Source organism: Nannobrachium achirus, assembly GCF_963921795.1.
Source record: "Nannobrachium achirus genome assembly, chromosome: 15".
NCBI classification, from domain to species: domain Eukaryota; kingdom Metazoa; phylum Chordata; class Actinopteri; order Myctophiformes; family Myctophidae; genus Nannobrachium; species Nannobrachium achirus.
This window is the reverse complement of record NC_137822.1, coordinates 422235-448150: the sequence shown is the minus strand read 5'-3', so window position 1 is coordinate 448150 and position 25916 is coordinate 422235. Positions and strand designations below refer to the sequence as shown.

At 44.0% G+C, this 25916-nt stretch overlaps 1 protein-coding gene across 10 annotated transcripts in view; it reads right to left on the bottom strand.

The window, feature by feature from the left end:
* Window positions 1-25916, bottom strand: part of fnbp1b (formin binding protein 1b) — a gene marked incomplete at its 3' end in the record, with an annotated part of 162436 nt that overhangs the window by 105738 nt on the left and 30782 nt on the right. For 9 of the 10 annotated variants that reach the window (XM_080743106.1, XM_080743109.1, XM_080743103.1 and 6 more), the window contains exons 1-2: window positions 10550-10830; window positions 3181-3296 (exon numbers count right to left, since the gene is read on the bottom strand). In XM_080743106.1, coding sequence (XP_080599232.1) covers window positions 3181-3296; window positions 10550-10579 — 146 coding nt within the window. In that variant the 5' untranslated portion in view covers window positions 10580-10830. Of the gene's footprint in view, window positions 1-3180; window positions 3297-10549; window positions 10831-25916 lie in introns of those variants that run through there. The other variant, XM_080743105.1, reaches the window with a different exon arrangement.

The following is a 25916-nucleotide window of genomic DNA, read 5'->3' as shown; positions in this document are numbered from 1 at the left end:
ACAGCATCACACCACTACTTGTTCATACTACAGCATCACACCACTACTTGTTCATACTACAGCATCACTACTTGTTCATACTACAGCATCACACCAAAACATCAAAAGTAGCAGATCTGCAAGCTCAAACTGCGTCACTTCGCGCTGCATTTTGAGCTTGTAGATCTGCTACGTTTCATGCTTTTGAATGTGAAACCTTAAAAATAACAGTTTTGGACATATGAGGTTTCCACCCGACAGAGACGATATCTCAGTCTATCTCAGTCTATCTCAGTCTATCTCAGTCTATCTCAGTCTATCTCAGTCTCGGTAAAACCTAATTTCCTCTTCTCTGTGTGCGTGCGCGCGCGTGTGCGAAAGACAGTGGATGCTCTGTGTTTGCAAAGTGAATTAAAACAGCTGGCCCATCTGTTGAGTCCCAGGTTCAATAAAAGCCGTCCTGACATCTCCCGTTAAGCCGCGCAAGAGTGAGTAATATCAAACTACGGTAGCTAAATCCAATCCAAAACAGTGTGGCTCATTGTTATGGGTTACGAGTAATTATCCCCTATTGAATCAGAAATTAAAAAGAGAATTCGATTCATTAAAAAAGACAAGAAAATCGAAGAAATTCGATAAATTAAAAAATATAAGTAGTGAAAATAGCAGTGCTTGTAGATGGGCAAATTTCACTATAGTTTGGGCCTGGAGTTAAAACGTTTGGGAACCACTGATCTAAAAGAATAGAACCCCACATATATTCTGTGTTAGAGTAAATTGCAGCTATAAAAACAGAACAGGAACAAAGGTATGTTCTGGCATTGTTCTCACGCACGCTTGCTTGTTTTGCAGAAGGTCAAATTAAAAAAAGGAAACTCATTACATGGGGCCCCAATGTGTGTATTAGGGATGGGACGATACGCGATATTATCGTTTATCGTGATAAAAAACGCTCACGATAATCGCATCGTGGAGATTTAATTTATCGTGATTATCGTCCTCCGTCATGCACTGGGATCAATTCACCTTTTATTTGCCGAGTACCACTTAAATATCCGGTACCACTTAAATCCTCTATAACTGTTATAATATACAGTACGTACTCGATATAGTTTTTTTTTTCACTCTCTATCAAATGTCTTTGCCAAAAAATAGCCGATCTACAAGCTCACAACGCGTCGCAACTTGTAGATCAGCTATTTTTGTGAAAATGTTCCGCCCCAGGATAATGGATTTCGAGTATCGCGATTATATTGTAAATCGTGATTTCTTTTGTCACAATAATCGTGATATGAAATGTTCATATCGTCCCATCCCTAGTGTGTACTGTATACATTACTGTATGGTTGTTAGAAATGGACCACTTTAACCTAACCCTTGTCAATGTATAACACTGTGATACATAAGTCTGTTTACGGTGTGTGATCCACATGCATGTAAACACGGACAGTCCAATTATCTCAAGCAGACTTCAACTTCTAATAGGAGCGGCTGTTTCTTGGCGTTGGGTCTGTGGACCCCCGGGGGTCCTTGAGTGGGGTTCCAGGGGGTCCCCAGCAAAAATGGTCAATCACTCAATCATTTGTACCCTTACAGGTCCATATTCAACGATTAGCATATCGACAAGCTTGCAGCACAAGAATGCCAGTGTATATCTGCTATTTTTCAATAGCTAAGTAATGAAGTATTCAATCAATCAATCAAAATACTTGTTGTTGGGATGTAAATGCTCCAGGACAGGGGTCTTCAACGTTTTCAGGCCAAGAACCCCTTAGTCGAGAGAGAGATGAAGCAGGGACCCCCACAACCCATAGATACCATATACAGTAGTTTCATCATTTGGCAGTGCAATCATCAGTGTATTTTGGGTTCATGTCAATTTGTGTTTACAGATATTTAACCACTTGAACTGTCAATATATCTGTCAATGTCTTTGCCGAAAATAGCCGATCTGCAAGCTCTGTGAGCTTGTAGATCTGCTATTTTCGGCTAAAGTTCTCAAAATATGGATGCTAGGGTTCAAGTGGTTAATATAGAAATGGAGGGAAAAAAGCTTCTATCACACAAAGATTTGGAGGACCCCTGCCTGTAGTAACTCTGAGGACCCCCTATGGGTCCCAGACCCCCTGTTGAAGACCCCTGCTCTAGGAGAAGGATCTCCTAACCCCTATTGGCCCATCTCTTTGCAGCAAAGGACCAGTCACACACGTCGCCTCTTAGCCCAAAAAAGCCAATGGAGGCGTCAGGCAATGTGCACGGTATGTGGAGGGGGCGGGGCCAACACTTGCGGTTGGAGGAAAGAAATGTGGGTCAGAGGCGGAGGATGATAACACTGATACCTCAGTCACCATGGAAACACAGGCTCCGCCCCCATCCCCCACTACAACCAGACTTCCTCTCTCTCTCTCTCTCTCGCCCGGAGCACAAGCCAGTGACAATAACACAAGAGGGGAGGGGCTGATGGAGAGAGAGATGGAGAGAGGGAGAGAGATGGAGAGAAAGATATGGAGAGAGGGAGAGAGATGGAGAGAAAGAGAGAGAGAGAGAGCTGGAGAGACGAGAAAGAGAGAGACGGAGAGACGAGAGTGGAGAGAAAAGAGAGAGAGAGAGAGAGAGAGAGAGAGAGAGAGAGAGAGAGAGAGAGAGAGGTGGGAGAGAGGTGGAGAGACGACTAGGAGAGAAAAAGAGAGATAGAGAAGGAGAGGGAGAGAAAGAGAGAGGGATAGAGAGAGAGAGAGAGAGAGAGAGAGAGAGAGAGAGATGGAGATTGAGAAAGAGAAAGAGAAAGAGAGAGAGAGAGAGAGAGATGGAGATGGAGATTGAGTGAAAGAGAGGTTGGAGACAGGGACAGAGAGAGGGAGAGAGATGGAGAGAGCGAGAGAAAGAGAGAAGCAGAGACAGAGAGAGAGAGAGAGAGAGAGAGAGAGAGAGAGAGAGAGAGAGAGAGAGAGAGAGAGAGAAACAGAGAGAGAGAGAGACACACACAGGCAGAGGCACATACAACAACAGAGGCTATAGATGTATTGCTCCAGGCCACATCAGTCTCCTTGCACCTGGAATCCTGGATAACCCTAACCCTAACCCAGCCACAGCCACCTCTCACCAAGGAACAATAACATGGTCTCTCTTTACAACACAGTGATGGAGGCAGAGCACATCGTTCACAGTCGCTCTGAATCACACCCCTCCTAAAGTGCTCACCTAATTTGCTTTGCATAGCTGGCTTCGATCTCCGATCTCTCCTTGACAAATTTGGTGTAGCGCTCGACAAACTCGATGCCCCACTGCGTATGCTTTTCCAAGTTGTCAAACTGATCCTGCGGAGGAGAAGACAGAGCGGATGATTAGGACACGATGAGAACACAAGTTAAGAGTGCAGCGTTGGCCATACATATATTATCAGACATCTGCTGCATCATCTGCTGCAAGGATGGAAGGAAGCATAGTATTAGAGACACATCAAAAGAATCCAGAATATCGTCGTTGTCGGGTGGAAAACTTGTATGTCCAAGACCGTTCGTTTTGTATTTATCGTTTTAAAAATGAACTAAACTAGTGGTGCGAGGCGTTGTGTGCTTGTAGATCGGCTGTTTTCACTACTGTTGTGCGACGGTCTTGTATGGTGAAGCAGGGCTTTACTTTGTGAAAGAACAAACACCTATGCCACACTTTCTGCAGAATGCACCATTACTCCGGCAAGGAAACCAAAACCAAATAATGTAACCAGTTGAACAGTTTAATCATATATTTGTTTTTATTTGTCTAATTAATTACTATTAGCCGACGCCTGTGTTCATAAGGAACAACTATTACTACAGTATACAGTACTATTTATTTTCTTTTTACCTCCCACCCATTTTTCACCCAGTGCCAATTGCCTGGATAAACCGTAATCCTAGCCTTTTTGTGAGGGTACCTACCCTAGGGCACACAGGGAGAACATGCAAACTCCACACAGAAAGGCCCTTTTTCACCCCAATCTATAGGGTGTGGGCACTGATGAAACGGAGGAGAGAACATGGAAGGAGAGAACATCTATAGGGTGTGGGCACTGGGCAGTGGGCACTGATGAAACGGAGGAGAGAACATGGCCTCCAGCCTCCACAGCATCCCTGGCGGGAATCGAACCAGGGACCTTCTAGCTGTGAGGCGACCTTGCCTCCTTATACAGAACAACTATGTGTTTAGTATACTAGAAGCATCCTTATACAGAACAACTATGTGTTTAGTATACTAGAAGCATCCTTATACAGAACAACTATGTGTTTAGTATACTAGAAGCATCCTTATACAGAACAACTATGTGTTTAGTATACTAGAAGCATCCTTATACAGAACAACTATGTGTTTAGTATACTAGAAGCATCCTTATACAGAACAACTATGTGTTTAGTATACTAGAAGCATCCTTATACAGAACAACTATGTGTTTAGTATACTAGAAGCATCCTTATACAGAACAACTATGTGTTTAGTATACTAGAAGCATCCTTATACAGAACAACTATGTGTTTAGTATACTAGAAGCATCCTTATACAGAACAACTATGTGTTTAGTATACTAGAAGCATCCTTATACAGAACAACTATGTGTTTAGTATACTAGAAGCATCCTTATACAGAACAACTATGTGTTTAGTATACTAGAAGCATCCTTATACAGAACAACTATGTGTTTAGTATACTAGAAGCATCCTTATACAGAACAACTATGTGTTTAGTATACTAGAAGCATCCTTATACAGAACAACTATGTGTTTAGTATACTAGAAGCATCCTTATACAGAACAACTATGTGTTTAGTATACTAGAAGCATCCTTATACAGAACAACTATGTGTTTAGTATACTAGAAGCATCCTTATACAGAACAACTATGTGTTTAGTATACTAGAAGCATCCTTATACAGAACAACTATGTGTTTAGTATACTAGAAGCATCCTTATACAGAACAACTATGTGTTTAGTATACTAGAAGCATCCTTATACAGAACAACTATGTGTTTAGTATACTAGAAGCATACCTGTTTCTTTATGTACCTCCTTATACAGAACAACTATGTGTTTAGTATACTAGAAGCATACCTGTTTCTTTATGTACCTCCTTATACAGAACAACTATGTGTTTAGTATACTAGAAGCATACCTGTTTCTTTATGTACCTCCTTATACAGAACAACTATGTGTTTAGTATACTAGAAGCATACCTGTTTCTTTATGTACCTCCTTATACAGAACAACTATGTGTTTAGTATACTAGAAGCATACCTGTTTCTTTATGTACCTCCTTATACAGAACAACTATGTGTTTAGTATACTAGAAGCATACCTGTTTCTTTATGTACCTCCTTATACAGAACAACTATGTGTTTAGTATACTAGAAGCATACCTGTTTCTTTATGTACCTCCTTATACAGAACAACTATGTGTTTAGTATACTAGAAGCATACCTGTTTCTTTATGTACCTCCTTATACAGAACAACTATGTGTTTAGTATACTAGAAGCATACCTGTTTCTTTATGTACCTCCTTATACAGAACAACTATGTGTTTAGTATACTAGAAGCATACCTGTTTCTTTATGTACCAACTTATACAGAACAACTATGTGTTTAGTATACTAGAAGCATACCTGTTTCTTTATGTACCAACTTATACAGAACAACTATGTGTTTAGTATACTAGAAGCATACCTGTTTCTTTATGTACCTCCTTATACAGAACAACTATGTGTTTAGTATACTAGAAGCATACCTGTTTCTTTATGTACCAACTTATACAGAACAACTATGTGTTTAGTATACTAGAAGCATACCTGTTTCTTTATGTACCAACTTATACAGAACAACTATGTGTTTAGTATACTAGAAGCATACCTGTTTCTTTATGTACCTCCTTATACAGAACAACTATGTGTTTAGTATACTAGAAGCATACCTGTTTCTTTATGTACCAACTTATACAGAACAACTATGTGTTTAGTATACTAGAAGCATACCTGTTTCTTTATGTACCAACTTATACAGAACAACTATGTGTTTAGTATACTAGAAGCATACCTGTTTCTTTATGTACCTCCTTATACAGAACAACTATGTGTTTAGTATACTAGAAGCATACCTGTTTCTTTATGTACCAACTTATACAGAACAACTATGTGTTTAGTATACTAGAAGCATACCTGTTTCTTTATGTACCAACTTATACAGAACAACTATGTGTTTAGTATACTAGAAGCATACCTGTTTCTTTATGTACCTCCTTATACAGAACAACTATGTGTTTAGTATACTAGAAGCATACCTGTTTCTTTATGTACCAACGGGAAGGCAGTCATTTAGGGCTGGGGGGCGACATGGACAAAAATCTAATACCACAATATTTTTTCACCAAATACCTGACTAAGACTAGCTGGTTTGTTGACACAGCATTTACACAGTGAGATTTATTGATAAAATAACCATCAGTAATGCCTGCATAATAACTAAAGTGGGCGAAGACAAATAACATTGGCCACATTATGATGAATGGAGAAGAATGTGGAATGCAGCGAGGCACCCTTTGAATGCAGGCTATTCACATCTCAGCGTGAACGTTAATTGGAGTGATCAAAGACATCGGCGGGGGTTTCCAGACAAAATTCCAACCGGTATTCTAGTTAATGACATTACTCAGTTTCAATGAGCAATCATTTATCTCCCCCCTCTTCAGAAACAGAAACTAAGTGGGTGAAGGCAAATTATCTCTACAAACTACTACTACTACATGTAAACTATACTTTGGCAAATGCATCTAAAGGGCGCTAACAGCGGGGCCGCCAAGTCTGTTTTTACATTAACCACTTGAACCCTAGCATCCCTGTTCTGAGAGGAACACTGCATGGCCGGAAATAGCCGAGCTTGTAGATCGGCTATTTCCGGCAAAGAGGTTTGGTGTAGATGGGAAAAAGAGCAGACAAGTGCAGTTTTGAGGGTTGAAGTGGTTAACTGTCTGAAATTACGCAGACAGACAAATTAACACAACAACGCTACACAATCGAGCTGTCAAACACGTCTATGAAGCGATGATATCTATTGAAAAAGTTGAATGTGCAACAAAATTGTGTACAATCTCTCTCTCTCAGCTAAGGGGAGGGGAGGATTTAATAACCCTTAGAGCTACTCAAGCTGTGGATCGTTTGTTTCCGTGACAGCTGTAGCAAATCACATGGCTGGCGACGGCTTGAGGTCATCTCTTATCATCGTCGTCACATGTGCTCCCCCACTGCAACAGTTTCCTGTGTTGCTAGCAACACAATGCCTCTCCATCGCGTTTCCATTCTGCATCTAGCATGAGGCAAGACCCAATTCAGAGTGAACATTTCGTCACTGTCGAGCAGATTCCTCGTATCTCCAAGTTTCAAATGTGTACGTTCTTTCGCAAAGTAAAGCCCTGCTTCATCATACAAGGCCGTCGCACAAAAGTAGTGAAAACAGCAGATCTACAAGCACACAACGCCTCGCGGTGCGCGGACCCCCTTCTCATCTTGTTCCAGGGACCCCCAGAAGCAAAGCTTTGAGTTAAAAATGTTCCCTCTGAATTTGGGTCTTGCCTCATGCTAGATGCAGAATAGATACACGCCGGCATGTGAGGCAGCAACGTGTGATACTGGAAACTGTGGCTTCCAGGAAATACAGAAATGTGCGATGTTCCCTGAACCTTGGATATCGTTAAATGTTTCTAATGTAGGAAACCTCTAAAAAATGTATGGACTGCACTTACACTGCACTCTTCTCCAAAGCGCTTTACAATGTGCTTCGTGTTCACACACACACACACGCACGCACACGCACACACACACACACACACACACACACACACACACACACACACACACACACACACACACACACACACACATGGTAGAGGAAACCATGCACTTATCGGGAGCAGTTACTACTATCCACCATTATGGAACCTGTTGTAAGTATCTCATTTAGAAAACCTCTAAAAAACTCTATTCTAGTTTTAAGCTAAACTCATGACACCGCAAATTATCATCACACCTGACCATCAGTGGTGATCACTAGTACTGTATGCCAAAATAAATTGTGTCAAACATTTTACACATCCACAGTGACATAAGACACAAATCACCTCCAAGCCAAAACCATCACTGTCGACTACTTGCCCAGGAAAAAAATAAACAAAACAGCAATGATATGCGAGCTATGATATATGTGCAATGATACAATTAAAAAACGACCTTTGTGTGGCTCCAACAGTCTCCCATCTTCGCTTCTAACATCTTTTTGTGAACCCGGATCCAACAACCCTTCTTCTAGTGCAAACAGTCCGTCCCTTCTAAGCCTGTGATAAAGATTGACAGCACCAGCAGCACAATACGTGCATATAAAAAGCCTGCATCATTCTGCACATCACCACTAACCCTATCCGTACACATCCCATTTCTGACACAGTACTGAGACTCAGGAAGTGGTTGTAAAGTTCAAGAAAACACTGTTGCTCAACAACACAATGAATTTGTGTTGGCTAAATGTGTTGGCTAAATCCATCACAAAACGATCGTCAATTATTTAATCTTACCAGGCCAGTGATTCTCAACCTTTTTAGTTTCAAGGACCCCCAGTTTGATGTGCAGCTACAGACCTTTTTTAATCTCTGGGACCTAATCTCACTGTAAAGTCATTGAAAAGAATCTATCACTGTAAAAATCTCAGTGTTGATTTAACTCTGAGAGAGTACAAATGTAGCCTGGGAATGGCCTTCTGCAGATCTGGCCTGGCACTGCTCAGTTGTGACTGGATTTCACTCCCTCTGAAGTAGTGAAGGACCAATCAGGACAAATGGGGCGGATTTGGCACACTTGGAAATACAGGTTCCATACAGAGATTCTAGACTAATATCTGCGCAAATATTTGCGACCACATTTCCATGGCACGAAAAACCATGAAAAACTACTGATCCAGAAGGCATTTGTAGAATCGTCCTCAGGTCTTAATGGGTTAAATCAGGGGTCTTCAACAGGGGGTCCGGGACCCCTAGGGGGTCCCCAGAGTTACTACAGGGGGTGCTCCAAATCTTTGAGTGATAGAAACGATTTTTTTCTCCTTCTGAGAACTTCTGAGAACTTTAGTCAAAAATAGCAGATCTGGGGCGCCCGCTGGCCTGGTGGTCAAGGCGTGTACCATATACTAGGCTACGATGCCTGCTGGCGTCGCCGGTTCGATTCCCAATCCGGACGACCTTTGCCACATGTCATTCCCCATCTCTCTGCCCATTTCCTGTCAGTCTACTGTCCTATCGAATAAAGGCATAAAAAGCCCAAAAACAAATCTTAAAAAAAAAAAAAAATAGCAGATCTACAAGCTCACAACGCCTCGCAGCGCTAGGTGTTGTGAGCAAAGAGCTTTGGTGTAGAGGGGAAAAAGAGCAGACTAAGTACAGAGAGAAAGGTCAGGTTTATTAAGTATTGACGGTTCAAGTGTTTAAATATCTGAAATCACAAATTGACATGAATCCAAAATACACTGATGATTGCGCTGTCAAACAATGAAACTATATGGAATGTATGTGGGGGTCCCTGGCCTGCTTCATCTTTCTCTAAACTAAGGGGTCCTTGGCCTGAAAACGTTGAAGACCCCTGGGTTAAATCAACACTGAGAAGACCAGTAAGTGTCCATTTGGACCCCTTACCGCGTTACGTTGAATAGAAAACAATTACACATGTTGAGAGAGTGACTCACCCTAACATTGTTTAATTGGAGTAATCAGGGACAACAACGGCAGGGTTTCAGATGAACGGGGGTATTCCGGTTAATGACATTACTCACTTTCAATGAGCGGTCATTCATCCCCCCTCTCATCGGAAGCAACTTGGCAAGATGGAACAACACAATTAGTCAAACTGAGATTAACCCCATAAGACCTGAAGCAGAATTTGTTTTAAGTCTTCTAAATCCTAACAGTTTTCTGTTGCTACTGTGTATCAGTGGTACTCAAACATGTTCATGTCAAAAGGACCCTCCAAATGATAGGTATTTGCACGTTGTGAGCTTGTAGATACAAATTATATAGGCCTAGGCACATTGGGTTAAACAAATAGACTAAACCAGTGTTTCTCAAACATTCAAATTTTAAGGTCTCCAATTAACTCTGACAGTGTACAAATGGAACCAAATGAACCCGTTAGGGTTCATTTGGTTACAGACTTGTGTGGGTCAATTTAGACCCCCCTAAAGGAACCCACAGAGTCCCTGGAATCCACTTTGAGAACCACTGGACTAAACAAACACCTTAAGCCTTCTCAGTTGTTTAGTTTTTTGTCATTCTCTCTAAATGCTAAAGTATCTTGTGTGCCCATTGGTGCCAAACACAGTCAGCAAATGTTATTGCAGCATTTCAGTTCATTCCGGAAGGTCTCATAATATCAAATAAAGCACTGGCCACAAATACACTGTAACCACTCTACTGTACTGTACTGTACACACAGACACAGACAATGCACATTCATTCCTCTCTCACATGCATTTCTCCACACAACTTGACACAGAGACAAGTCAGATTACCCGTTTCTGCAGGGGAACCATTGTGCCCATGTTGTCTCACACACGGTTATCCAAATCCCAAACGATGTCCACCCTTCCCTTTCACCAATAAAAGCAGGACGGACAGCGAGGCAGTATAGCGGTTAGGCTAGAAACGGTATCCGTGAGCCCATATCCTCTATATCCACACCAGAGCGATCGAGGGCTGTAGATTCCAAGGACCCCCGTATAGATTAGGAACTTGGTTCCATTGACCTCGTTTCCCACACAAAGGCAGAGCAACCACACACACACACACACACACACACACCGCGGTTTGTCTGACTGAATATCCCCTGGTCGCCGGGAAGTGGGAGAGAATTCCAAGCAGGAAGGCAAACCTCTGCTCTCAAACGCTGACTAGCATCTGAGGTCAGGGCAGCCGTAGCCTCCCAGCGCTGGAGATAAATGCTCCGTCAGGCATAAGGTGGAATAAAGGGGAGAGAGCGGAGGTGCAACAAAGGGAGGGCCGTGGAAAGAATGGAAGAGGAGGGATTATGGGAGGAGATTAAATTGATGGGACACTCTTTTTTTTTTGTGAAGCATTAGCCCACATTGCCGGACAAATATAGCACGGCCATCTCCCCTGTGGTGAGGTTTCCATATTCAACCAGGTTTCACATGAGCCCTAGTAAGAGGTAAGATACAGTGTGTGTCAGTGGTGTAGTGATGTCTGGAGAAGTGGTGGTTATACTCCAATTCTGCCAAAAGATTTTCAAGGTGGCCCCACAAGCAGTGGTTCCCAGACTTTTTTAGCTCGGGAGCCAATAGAGAAATGTTATGTCTCCCCATGTCCCAAACTAGTGAAAATATCTACAAGAAAAGATCTACAAGCTTGAAAGCTATTTTCTCTTCTTAAACATTTGTTTTAGAATTCATGGAATTTCTTTGTTTCTTGCCATTTATGTATTATTTTTGAAAAATGTAAATGTGTTATTAATTCATGAACATTTTAGGTGGTGGTGGGGGGGGGGGGGGTGGTTTTGAAATAATTAAAAACAAAATGTAGGAAATGTAAAAGATAAAGGGGATATTTACTGGTGAACCACAGAAATGGACCCGCGACCCACAAATGGGTCTCAACCCACTGTTTGGGAACCACTGGTGTAAAGTAACAGTGCCTTGTAAGTAATTATACTATTATCATAATTGGTAGGCCAAGTTCAGCACTTAAACCCTATACTTTGTTGACCCCAAGAGGTCTATAATACCTGGGCCCCTCCTCCTTGAAGTATCTTCACAGAAAACAGCTGATCTACAAGCATACAAAGCGCTGCAACCACGATGCGCTGTGAGCTTGTGAATCAGCTATTGTCGATGCACGACACAAGTATAAATCAGACTGCAGACCACAGTCGTATCATGACAGATCCAACCACTTTCCCATGCAGACCGTCTAGGCTTACTCTTACAACTTTGCAGCATGCGAATTAAATTATCTCTCAAGCAGATAAAGTAATTAGACACTGTTTGTATTTTAACGGGGTGGTTTTAATTAAGCCAATGAGACCCATTCCAATCAACTTGGCAGTGTTGGTCGTGCATCGGGTGGGAAGCCAGCATGTTGCGGAGGATTATGGACGTCTCATTACTCCGACTATGTGGCTACGCGTGCGGTTAGGGTTTTTTAGGGGTAGGCTTAGAGATAGGATTAGTAATGGGGATGGGGAGAGTCAGACGAACGCAACGTCGGAGGCTTGCCGCTGATCTAGCGATCCCTAGAGCAGGGGTTCCCAAACTTCTTTGTCTCAGGGTACCCCATAAATATTTGTTTTAATCCGAGGCACCCCTACATTATAATTTTCACTCCCAGCACCTTATATTTATAGCATATCGTCGTTGTCGGGTGGAAACCTTATATGTCCAAAACCGTTCGTTTTGTATTTATCACATATAAAATGTACTAAACTAGTGAAAACAGCAGATCTACAAGCACACTGTGCTTGTAGATCGGCTGTTTTCACTAGTTTTGTGCGACAGAGGTTTCTGCCTGACATTGACGATATTTTAGTGATTATGTTGCGAGGAAAACGTTGAGATAATAGCCATTTTGGTTAGAACTGAACGAAAATAACTTAGTTTGTACTTAAAGTTTAAAATAAATAAAAAAAATATTATCAAAATGATCTCGCGGCACCCCTGACTGTTTCACTGTTTAGTTTAGCGAGCTAACACCGGCAACAAGACGAAACCGGGACTGACAAGTCGTGCGGGGAGAGCTGCAGCACTGTGAACAACAGGCGGGGCTGGTACATGTGGGCAACAGTGTACTGTATGTCATTGTCTCTGGTAGATGTGTGGATCAGCATTTTTTTCTTTTTAACACACACACCCACGACACCCGTTATGAGAGCCAATCCGCACTGCCCGACCTGCAGAAATATGCTTTAATTAACCACTTGAACCTGACCCGACCCGCGCAAGGCCCTTTACAGGGACGTGCTGGGCCCCTGATTCAGCCCGGGAAAAAGAGTTGTAGAGGCCCGCATTGCGCGCTATAGAGCGAGATCTCTCTCTATAGCGCTGCTGCTACTCAAAGATTTGCCATTTCAGATCATGACAAGAGACTAGTGGGCCAATTACATGAGTTATATTTCGTCATTGTCGGGTGGAAACCTTGTATGTCCAAAACCATTTTAAAAATGATTTAAACTAGTGAAAACAGCCGATCTACAAGCACACAACGCCTCGCGGCGCGAGGCGTTGCTTGTAGATCTGCTGTTTTCACTACTTTTGTGCGACAGCCTTGTACGATGAAGCAGGGCTTTGCTTTGCGAAAAAATGTACAAATTTGAAACTTGGAGATACGAGGTTTCTGCCCGACAGTGGCGATTTACTTTGTTGGCCGCCCAGCCCCCAAAATGGAACGAAGGCCGACATTTTATTTTAATTTTTTCCCTAATGGCCGGCCTGGACCGGCCGGGAATGAACCGGCCGTTCGGGAGTTGTCCCGCTTTTCCCAATGGCCAGCACGTCCCTGGCCCTTTACACCACATCAAATGGCCCCACACAAACTCATCCCAAGAGTTTAGATTTATTTTGCTGCAAACGGCACATTGTGTTCTCGGTGAATGCTGCTGACGCCAAGGTGCTGATGTGAAGGCGCCTGTAGAGTGTGGCTGCTTACTATCAGTGGTGTAAAGTAACTAAGTGCATTTACTTAAGTACTGTACAGTTTTGAGGTATTTGCACTTTACTTGAGTGCTTCCAATTTCCAATACTTTTACTCCTATACTCCAGTGGTTCTCAACCTGTGGGTCGGGACCCCCAGGGGTGTCCCCAAGTTATTTTGGGGGGTCCCCAGATGATCAACTTAATGTGCAACATTGTTTTCTCACTCAACAGTAAACAAAGCAACACAATGTTTAAGTCTATAGAGGGTATATGCACGTTCCTAAAGTCCCCAGTTAAAATATGATTATTTTAGGGGTCGCCGCCAGAAACGGTTGAGAACCACTGCTGTACTCCACCACGTCTCGGATCCATATGTTGTACTTTTACTCCACGACATTGACCTATGAGAGTGGATTCTCCATTCCGCCAATGCATTTCAATGAGAATGGAGCGGTTTCATTGCAGTAGAGGATTTATTCAAAAAATAAACGCTCCATTATCATTGAAATGCATTGGCGGAATCGGGAATCCACTCTCATAGGTAGTTTGGTGTGACCGTACCCTAACAGTATTTCTACATTGCAGTATTGATACCTTTACTCAAGTAAAGAATGTGAATACTTTTTGCCAACCACTGCTTGCTATACTCTGTGGCGCAGAAGAATGCTGATTCAGGTTTCACTGATCTGTCTAATGGCTCATCATATTTGTACGATGCCTTACAAGTACAACTCCAGCAGATACAATGTCGCCAGTAATGGAATGGTGACGTCGGCAGGACAACCAGACCTTGTTTAGCACAAATGATTCTCTTCCACACCTTGTGGGTCGACCTGTGCCTCACTATAGTGTCGCTGCAGTAGAGCAAAAGAAAAAAGAAAAAAGAAAAAGCATAATGTTTTCTTGACGTTTCCATTAGAAAGAGACACGAAGAGTCATAGTGTGGCTGGTAGTGGTACTGAAACAGTTTCATATTTCGTCGTTGTCGGGTGGAAACCTTGTATGTCCAAAACCGTTTGTTTTGTATTTATCATTTTTAAAATGATTTAAACTAGTGAAAACAGCCGACCTACAAGCACACAACGCCTCGCACCGCGAGGCGTTGTGTGCTTGTAGATCGTCTGTTTTCACTACTTTTGTGCGATGGCCTTGTATGATGAAGCAGGGCTTTACTTTGCGAAAGAACATACAAATTTGGAGATACAAGGTTTCCAACCGACAACAACGATAGTGTTGTTGCTGCTGTTATACCACCATTATTACAGGGGTTGGTGGGGGCCAGACAGTAACCCCCCACGGACCACAAATGGCCCGCGGGCCGCCTATTGGGTGTGTCGCTGCAGTAGAGCAAAAAAAAAAAAGCATATTGTTTTCTTGACATTTCCATTAGAAAGAGACATGAAGAGTCATAGTGTGGCTGGTAGTGAAACAGTTTCATATATTCAGAATCAATGTGTATTGATAAATGTATATTTTGTTATACTATATTAAATCGGTGGTCCTTGAAATAAAAAAAATAAAAAAGCTGAGACACACTGGAATACGGAGTATTATCTTTGTCTATAACCTCCACTGCAGCACTGATAATGTGCTATGATGATGATGATGTCTGCTCTTTTTGAAACAAATGAATCATTGTGGTGTAAGACAGAAGATGGGCCGCGGGAGAGACGCCTAGCTGTTCCGCTGAAAGGGAAAATTCACCGGCAACGCGAGCCCTCAAGTGCAAGAGGAAAGTGCCCATTAATACATTATTAACCATGGAGAGGAAAATATCAAGAAAGCCACAGAGAGAAACAAATCACAGGGATACTGTTGTTGGGCTATAGAAAAACATCACAAACTATATAGCCTGTATACTTATCTTAGTGTTGATTTGGGGATTTAGGGAGACGTTTGAGTGCATGTCACACTGCGGCATCAATTTGGGAAACCTTTACATGAACATGTTTGAGAAGGACTGCTATTGTAAGCAGGGCTTGACATGAACTTTTTGAGTCAAATTTCCCATTCACTTGTCCAGGTACTTGTCCGGATATAGATTTGCCATTTCATAGTCATTTATTTTTTATTTATTTTTTATTTGACAAATAAATAAGACCCCCCTTGGCCCAAGGCTCCACTCCACAGTCCATAGTCTGCATACAGCACAAAGCTCCACTCCACAGACCATAGTCTGCATACAGCACAAAGCTCCACTCCACAGTCCATAGTCTGCATACAGCACAAAGCTCCACTCCACAGACCATAGTCTGCATACAGCACAAGGCTCCACTCCACAGTCCATAGTCTGCATACAGCACAAAGCTCCACTCCACAGACCATAGTCTGCATACAGCACAAAGCTCCACTCCACAGACCATAGTCTGCATACAGCACAAAGCTCCACTCCACAGTCCATAGTCTGCATACAGCACAAAGCTCCACTCCACAGACCATAGTCTGCATACAGCACAAGGCTCCACTCCACAGACCATAGTCTGCATACAGCACAAGGCTCCACTCCACAGACCATAGTCTGCATACAGCACAAGGCTCCACTCCACAGTCCATAGTCTGCATACAGCACAAGGCTCCACTCCACAGTCCATAGTCTGCATACAGCACAAGGCTCCACTCCACAGTCCATAGTCTGCATACAGCACAAAGCTCCACTCCACAGACCATAGTCTGCATACAGCACAAAGCTCCACTCCACAGACCATAGTCTGCATACAGCACAAAGCTCCACTCCACAGACCATAGTCTGCATACAGCACAAAGCTCCACTCCACAGTCCATAGTCTGCATACAGCACAAAGCTCCACTCCACAGTCCATAGTCTGCATACAGCACAAGGCTCCACTCCACAGTCCATAGTCTGCATACAGCACAAAGCTCCACTCCACAGACCATAGTCTGCATACAGCACAAAGCTCCACTCCACAGTCCATAGTCTGCATACAGCACAAGGCTCCACTCCACAGTCCATAGTCTGCATACAGCACAAAGCTCCACTCCACAGACCATAGTCTGCATACAGCACAAAGCTCCACTCCACAGACCATAGTCTGCATACAGCACAAAGCTCCACTCCACAGACCATAGTCTGCATACAGCACAAGGCTCCACTCCACAGACCATAGTCTGCATACAGCACAAGGCTCCACTCCACAGACCATAGTCTGCATACAGCACAAAGCTCCACTCCACAGACCATAGTCTGCATACAGCACAAGGCTCCACTCCACAGTCCATAGTCTGCATACAGCACAAAGCTCCACTCCACAGTCCATAGTCTGCATACAGCACAAGGCTCCACTCCACAGTCCATAGTCTGCATACAGCACAAGGCTCCACTCCACAGTCCATAGTCTGCATACAGCACAAAGCTCCACTCCACAGTCCATAGTCTGCATACAGCACAAGGCTCCACTCCACAGACCATAGTCTGCATACAGCACAAGGCTCCACTCCACAGACCATAGTCTGCATACAGCACAAAGCTCCACTCCACAGTCCATAGTCTGCATACAGCACAAAGCTCCACTCCACAGACCATAGTCTGCATACAGCACAAAGCTCCACTCCACAGTCCATAGTCTGCATACAGCACAAGGCTCCACTCCACAGACCATAGTCTGCATACAGCACAAGGCTCCACTCCACAGTCCATAGTCTGCATACAGCACAAGGCTCCACTCCACAGACCATAGTCTGCATACAGCACAAGGCTCCACTCCACAGTCCATAGTCTGCATACAGCACAAAGCTCCACTCCACAGACCATAGTCTGCATACAGCACAAGGCTCCACTCCACAGTCCATAGTCTGCATACAGCACAAAGCTCCACTCCACAGACCATAGTCTGCATACAGCACAAGGCTCCACTCCACAGTCCATAGTCTGCATACAGCACAAAGCTCCACTCCACAGACCATAGTCTGCATACAGCACAAAGCTCCACTCCACAGACCATAGTCTGCATACAGCACAAAGCTCCACTCCACAGACCATAGTCTGCATACAGCACAAGGCTCCACTCCACAGACCATAGTCTGCATACAGCACAAGGCTCCACTCCACAGTCCATAGTCTGCATACAGCACAAGGCTCCACTCCACAGACCATAGTCTGCATACAGCACAAAGCTCCACTCCACAGACCATAGTCTGCATACAGCACAAGGCTCCACTCCACAGACCATAGTCTGCATACAGCACAAAGCTCCACTCCACAGTCCATAGTCTGCATACAGCACAAAGCTCCACTCCACAGACCATAGTCTGCATACAGCACAAGGCTCCACTCCACAGTCCATAGTCTGCATACAGCACAAGGCTCCACTCCACAGTCCATAGTATGCATACAGCACAAAGCTCCACTCCACAGACCATAGTCTGCATACAGCACAAAGCTCCACTCCACAGACCATAGTCTGCATACAGCACAAAGCTCCACTCCACAGTCCATAGTCTGCATACAGCACAAGGCTCCACTCCACAGACCATAGTCTGCATACAGCACAAAGCTCCACTCCACAGTCCATAGTCTGCATACAGCACAAAGCTCCACTCCACAGTCCATAGTCTGCATACAGCACAAAGCTCCACTCCACAGTCCATAGTCTGCATACAGCACAAAGCTCCACTCCACAGACCATAGTCTGCATACAGCACAAAGCTCCACTCCACAGACCATAGTCTGCATACAGCACAAGGCTCCACTCCACAGTCCATAGTCTGCATACAGCACAAGGCTCCACTCCACAGTCCATAGTCTGCATACAGCACAAAGCTCCACTCCACAGACCATAGTCTGCATACAGCACAAAGCTTCACTCCACAGTCCATAGTCTGCATACAGCACAAAGCTCCACTCCACAGACCATAGTCTGCATACAGCACAAAGCTCCACTCCACAGTCCATAGTCTGCATACAGCACAAGGCTCCACTCCACAGACCATAGTCTGCATACAGCACAAGGCTCCACTCCACAGACCATAGTCTGCATACAGCACAAAGCTCCACTCCACAGACCATAGTCTGCATACAGCACAAGGCTCCACTCCACAGACCATAGTCTGCATACAGCACAAGGCTCCACTCCACAGACCATAGTCTGCATACAGCACAAAGCTCCACTCCACAGTCCATAGTCTGCATACAGCACAAAGCTCCACTCCACAGTCCATAGTCTGCATACAGCACAAGGCTCCACTCCACAGACCATAGTCTGCATACAGCACAAGGCTCCACTCCACAGTCCATAGTCTGCATACAGCACAAGGCTCCACTCCACAGACCATAGTCTGCATACAGCACAAGGCTCCACTCCACAGTCCATAGTCTGCATACAGCACAAGGCTCCACTCCACAGACCATAGTCTGCATACAGCACAAGGCTCCACTCCACAGTCCATAGTCTGCATACAGCACAAAGCTCCACTCCACAGACCATAGTCTGCATACAGCACAAAGCTCCACTCCACAGACCATAGTCTGCATACAGCACAAAGCTCCACTCCACAGTCCATAGTCTGCATACAGCACAAAGCTCCACTCCACAGACCATAGTCTGCATACAGCACAAAGCTCCACTCCACAGACCATAGTCTGCATACAGCACAAGGCTCCACTCCACAGACCATAGTCTGCATACAGCACAAGGCTCCACTCCACAGTCCATAGTCTGCATACAGCACAAGGCTCCACTCCACAGTCCATAGTCTGCATACAGCACAAGGCTCCACTCCACAGTCCATAGTCTGCATACAGCACAAAGCTCCACTCCACAGACCATAGTCTGCATACAGCACAAGGCTCCACTCCACAGACCATAGTCTGCATACAGCACAAAGCTCCACTCCACAGTCCATAGTCTGCATACAGCACAAAGCTCCACTCCACAGACCATAGTCTGCATACAGCACAAAGCTCCACTCCACAGTCCATAGTCTGCATACAGCACAAGGCTCCACTCCACAGTCCATAGTCTGCATACAGCACAAAGCTCCACTCCACAGACCATAGTCTGCATACAGCACAAAGCTCCACTCCACAGTCCATAGTCTGCATACAGCACAAGGCTCCACTCCACAGACCATAGTCTGCATACAGCACAAAGCTCCACTCCACAGTCCATAGTCTGCATACAGCACAAAGCTCCACTCCACAGACCATAGTCTGCATACAGCACAAAGCTCCACTCCACAGACCATAGTCTGCATACAGCACAAAGCTCCACTCCACAGACCATAGTCTGCATACAGCACAAAGCTCCACTCCACAGACCATAGTCTGCATACAGCACAAAGCTCCACTCCACAGTCCATAGTCTGCATACAGCACAAAGCTCCACTCCACAGTCCATAGTCTGCATACAGCACAAAGCTCCACTCCACAGACCATAGTCTGCATACAGCACAAAGCTCCACTCCACAGACCATAGTCTGCATACAGCACAAGGCTCCACTCCACAGTCCATAGTCTGCATACAGCACAAGGCTCCACTCCACAGTCCATAGTCTGCATACAGCACAAAGCTCCACTCCACAGTCCATAGTCTGCATACAGCACAAAGCTCCACTCCACAGTCCATAGTCTGCATACAGCACAAAGCTCCACTCCACAGTCCATAGTCTGCATACAGCACAAGGCTCCACTCCACAGTCCATAGTCTGCATACAGCACAAAGCTCCACTCCACAGTCCATAGTCTGCATACAGCACAAAGCTCCACTCCACAGACCATAGTCTGCATACAGCACAAGGCTCCACTCCACAGTCCATAGTCTGCATACAGCACAAGGCTCCACTCCACAGTCCATAGTCTGCATACAGCACAAAGCTCCACTCCACAGACCATAGTCTGCATACAGCACAAAGCTCCACTCCACAGTCCATAGTCTGCATACAGCACAAAGCTCCACTCCACAGACCATAGTCTGCATACAGCACAAAGCTCCACTCCACAGTCCATAGTCTGCATACAGCACAAGGCTCCACTCCACAGACCATAGTCTGCATACAGCACAAGGCTCCACTCCACAGTCCATAGTCTGCATACAGCACAAGGCTCCACTCCACAGACCATAGTCTGCATACAGCACAAGGCTCCACTCCACAGACCATAGTCTGCATACAGCACAAAGCTCCACTCCACAGTCCATAGTCTGCATACAGCACAAGGCTCCACTCCACAGTCCATAGTCTGCATACAGCACAAAGCTCCACTCCACAGTCCATAGTCTGCATACAGCACAAAGCTCCACTCCACAGACCATAGTCTGCATACAGCACAAAGCTCCACTCCACAGTCCATAGTCTGCATACAGCACAAAGCTCCACTCCACAGTCCATAGTCTGCATACAGCACAAGGCTCCACTCCACAGACCATAGTCTGCATACAGCACAAAGCTCCACTCCACAGTCCATAGTCTGCATACAGCACAAAGCTCCACTCCACAGACCATAGTCTGCATACAGCACAAAGCTCCACTCCACAGACCATAGTCTGCATACAGCACAAGGCTCCACTCCACAGTCCATAGTCTGCATACAGCACAAAGCTCCACTCCACAGTCCATAGTCTGCATACAGCACAAGGCTCCACTCCACAGACCATAGTCTGCATACAGCACAAAGCTCCACTCCACAGACCATAGTCTGCATACAGCACAAGGCTCCACTCCACAGACCATAGTCTGCATACAGCACAAGGCTCCACTCCACAGTCCATAGTCTGCATACAGCACAAAGCTCCACTCCACAGTCCATAGTCTGCATACAGCACAAAGCTCCACTCCACAGTCCATAGTCTGCATACAGCACAAAGCTTCAAGGGGCGTCACAGAAAAAGTGAAACCAATAGTACATTTTTAATGAACTTGTCCATAAAGATTTATTAGTTGTCCCGGACAACAGGACAAGCCTTAATGTCATGCCCTGGTAAGGGTCCGTGGCTGTAATTTAAATACACAAAACGCAGTCTTGCTGTGCAGTACGATTCAGAATGATTCATACAAATGAATCATTCTATGACTCATGCTGTGTAGATAAACCATAGGAAGCATTACTGGCCCAGATTCTTCTCTAACATTGAGGCTGACCAGCTGCTCCACGTTCAAAACACCAACACCATTCTCTATTAAAACTCCCTCACATGGCCTCTCTGTAACAAACCACTGTATCTGCAGCTAGTTAGAGTGCACCAGTGCCCACAGGTCTAGTGTATCATCTCTGCCAGGCGGAAACCTTGTATGTCCAAAACCGTTCCTTTGTTTTCAGGATATGGAAAAGAGTGATGTCCGTGTTCCAAAGAATCCAATGTAGTAATAACTATTTTAGTTACAAGCTGTTGTTAAACTTTTCATTGGTTCAATATTTATCAAACCCATAGACAGACACTTTCAGCAAAAAAAATGTATAGAAGATACAAGTTCACAACGCATCACATCATGTTTTGAGCTGCTGCTATTTTAGCGACTTTTTGCGCGACACCCTTGTATGACGTAGATGCGGTCGTTTCCCAAATAAGTGGTTCGACAAATAGAAAGAGGCAAACATTGTGAAAATAGCCGATCTGCAAGCTCACAACGCCTCGCAGTGCGAGGCGTTGTGAGCTTGTAGTTCGGCTATTTCCACAACATTTATCCGTGGAACCGAGTCAAACTAAAATGTGATGGCCACAACTCCAACTCCACAGTGCTGTGTCAGGGTGGGGAGGTCCCTGCAGTTCAAAAATAGGGTTATTTTGGATGGCCGCGGCCTGAAAAGATAGGGAACCCTTGAAGTAATAGGACATTAAAGGTATATTCAGTGATTGTATTTCATTCAAATACAAATATAATTGGTACATTTTCCATTCATTCTCCTCACTAGAATGTGTGCTGACCATATAAGGACTTCCACCATGTGTTGCGAGCATAGCTAGATTAGATTTTTAGAGGTGGCCAGCCAGTCCTTGACCAATCAGGGTAGAGTATGGCCGTAGTTATGTTATGATGTTTAGTTATAATGGTCAAAATAAAAGTTTTGAGAACCACAGTCGCTCTGAATTAAGAACGTCTGCTAAATGCCTAGATTGTAAACTACTGAACTCATAAAATGCCACAGTCTTGTAGTAAATCAGTGTCATACATATCCTGAAGCTGTAGACGATATTCAGTGATTGGGTCTAATAATCAAAACGAGAACATTATAATGGTGTAAAAAAATCTATAAAAAACTAAACATTTCCACGCTGTAAGGCCAGTAAGGGACAAGATGACCCCCGGCCACTTTCATTATCACTGAATACACCTTTAATTTAAGGAAAAAACATAAAAAGTGGAAACACGCAGATACAGGTTTTCTGCTCCATGGCTGCCATATGACCTTTGACCCTTGACCCTGGGTTCCTGTAGGAGGGAGAGAGTGCAGGGCTCTGTTTGTTATGTCAGGACATATATCCCTGCAGCCCCGCCGCGGCAAGAGGATCAATCTAACGACACATGAAAGAGTGGCGACCAGGAAACGAGCAACGGAGCAAAAGGAGATTCATTGCAGGTACTAAATATATCGCTGTTGTCGGGGGAGAAACATTATATCCATTATTATTATATAGTATTATATATATTATATTGCAACTTTTTACGGGGTTTTCTTTTGTCATGGTTGTAAATGGATGCTCTACCAGTGGTCCTTGATGGAGGGTTGGTAACCAAATGGACCCTTATAGATCTTTAACTCTTGAGAGCTTAAAATGGAACCACTTTAAGCTCTCAAGAGTTAAATTATTGTTAAACATCTGTTAGTCTACACAATTAGAGGAATTGTTACCTTGATCAACGTTGGCCTGTTAATGTACCTCTCTATGGCACCAACATGAATTGTAAAGGGCCATTCACACTGAGCTATAACTATAGATATTTTAACGTTTTTATAGGATGCTTTGTGAGCTTGCAGATCGGCTATTTTCACAATGTTTGCCTCTTTCAATTTGTCGAACCACTTATTTAGGAAACGACCGCATCTAGGATGCTTGGTGACAAGTAATGGTTTTCAACATGCAAGGTTTCTTCCCGGCAGCCACGATAACGCAGGACACAAATTCACTGTACAAACGAAAACAAACAAACACAACTCCTGCTTGTTTACGGATCAACCCACTGGCCTCTCAACCTCTCCAACCGCTCACAGAGATTACACATCAGGGGTTTTCCTTTTTTTTAATGCACGTGAGTGCCGGTTAATCTCAACTAATGCACATTATTTGAGCTACCGTTGACGATCTGATCTCTTGATTGAAATAGCAGATCAAGCATGCAAATCAATAGGAACGATTTGTGGGCCCTCTTATTACTTTTATAACTACATACAGTATAATCCTTACTGTCAATTTAACTCCAAACTGGGATCTGGGTTAGTAGGGTACAGTTCAATAATGTCATTTGGTCTATCTGATGATCCTGAACCAGGCAGATGTATCCTGGTCACCATCGCATTCTCTCTAACCAGCTGCAGTGGTGGTAAAAGTAAAAGTATCAATACTGAAATGTAGAAATACTAATGTTGCAAGTAAAAGTACTCATTATGGGATTTCAAAAGCCTAAAGATCTACAACGCATGTTTTGAACTTGAAGATAGAGCAATAGAGCGGTTAATGTATATTGTGACTCAAGTTATTTCAATAATAATAATTAATAAAAAAGTACAATATTTGCCTCTGAGGTGTAGTGGAGTAGAAGTAAAAGTATGGAAAATCAGAAATAATCGAAACCGTACTTAAGTACAGCACTTGAGCAAACGTTCCACCACTGTACACTTCAGAACCATAGCTGAATGGGTGGAGAGCCTGCCCAGGATGCAGAGGGTCCCGGGTTCCATTTCCGGCCCCAGCAATGTGCAGAGGTATGGGTACAAGGATTCACTGTGGGCCCCCATGAATGTTCTTCATACGGAAACTGGGAACGCATATTATGCATTATTTTGTGCTTTAACTATTTAAAAATAGCAGATATACAAACTTGAAAAATCGGGAAAATGTGTGCAAGTATTTGAATATTTAAATCCTTCTAAGGTTTTTTGAAAAACCTATGTTTCTATGTCAGTGGTGCTCAAACCTTTTCATGTGAAGGACCCCCAACATGATATGTATTTGACCACGGAACCCCATCTCAAAACATTTACTTCCAGGGACCCCCGGCCCCAGAAGCAAAATTTGAGTTAAAAGATTTGCACACATTTTCATGACTTTTCAAAAATAGCAGATCTACAAGCTCGCACGCGGCACTCTGTGCCACGCTGTGAGCTTGTAGATCTGCTATTTTTCAATAGCTAAAGCATAAGATAACTAAGGCCCCTCCACCTTGGGCCCTAGTAACTCAGTCCCACTTTCCCCCCATCTTGTGAGTTGTGACGCCCCTGGACCTGAGCAAGGCGCTTAACCCCTGAATGATCCCTGCACTCCCCTGTGAGATGCACTCAGCTGGCATTCAGAGTGCTTCTCCCTGTGGGGTGAAATGGGTCTAATTATTATTATTATAACTATTATAACAAGGTACAGTACCGAGTGCTTCTCCCTGTGGGGTGAAATGGGTCTAATTATTATTATTATAACAAGGTACAGTACTGGCAAGAGTCCCATAATATTATTAAATGAGCCACCAGCATGTTGATGTGTATGAGCACACAGAGGTTCACACTAGACTATTATATCCCACACCAGTGTTGATTTTCGACTAAATCTGCAGTTGATTTCGCCGTTGATTCGGTTTTCGTCGAACATTTCTCGTCATTGTTTTAGTGTTTTAGAGGGGAGGGCTTTGGGTGCTTGGGCACCTGCGCTTTTGCCTCAAAGCGCCCTTTTTTAATGGCCTGCCCAACATCCGTGGCCCATATCAAGACAAACATTTGACTAAATAATTATAATTTCACTATAATACCGGTAATCATTATTTATAATTATAACTTAAATGAGCTGGCTGCCATCAGTCAGTTTTAGTTTCACCTGAGGCAGAGATGTCAAGTGCCCTCCCACCTCATTAACCTTGCAGCTTGACAACCTTGCAGCTCGTTGTGAGCTTGTAGATCGGCTATTTTTGGCTAAAGTTCTCAGAATAAGGATCCTAGGGTTCAAGTGGTTAATATAAAAGATTCTACCACACGAAGATTTGGAGGACCCCCTGTAGTAACTCTGAGGACCCCCTAGGGGTCCTGGACCCCCTGTTGAAGACCCTTGCCCTAGACAAAACCTGTGGGAATCGTTAGCTC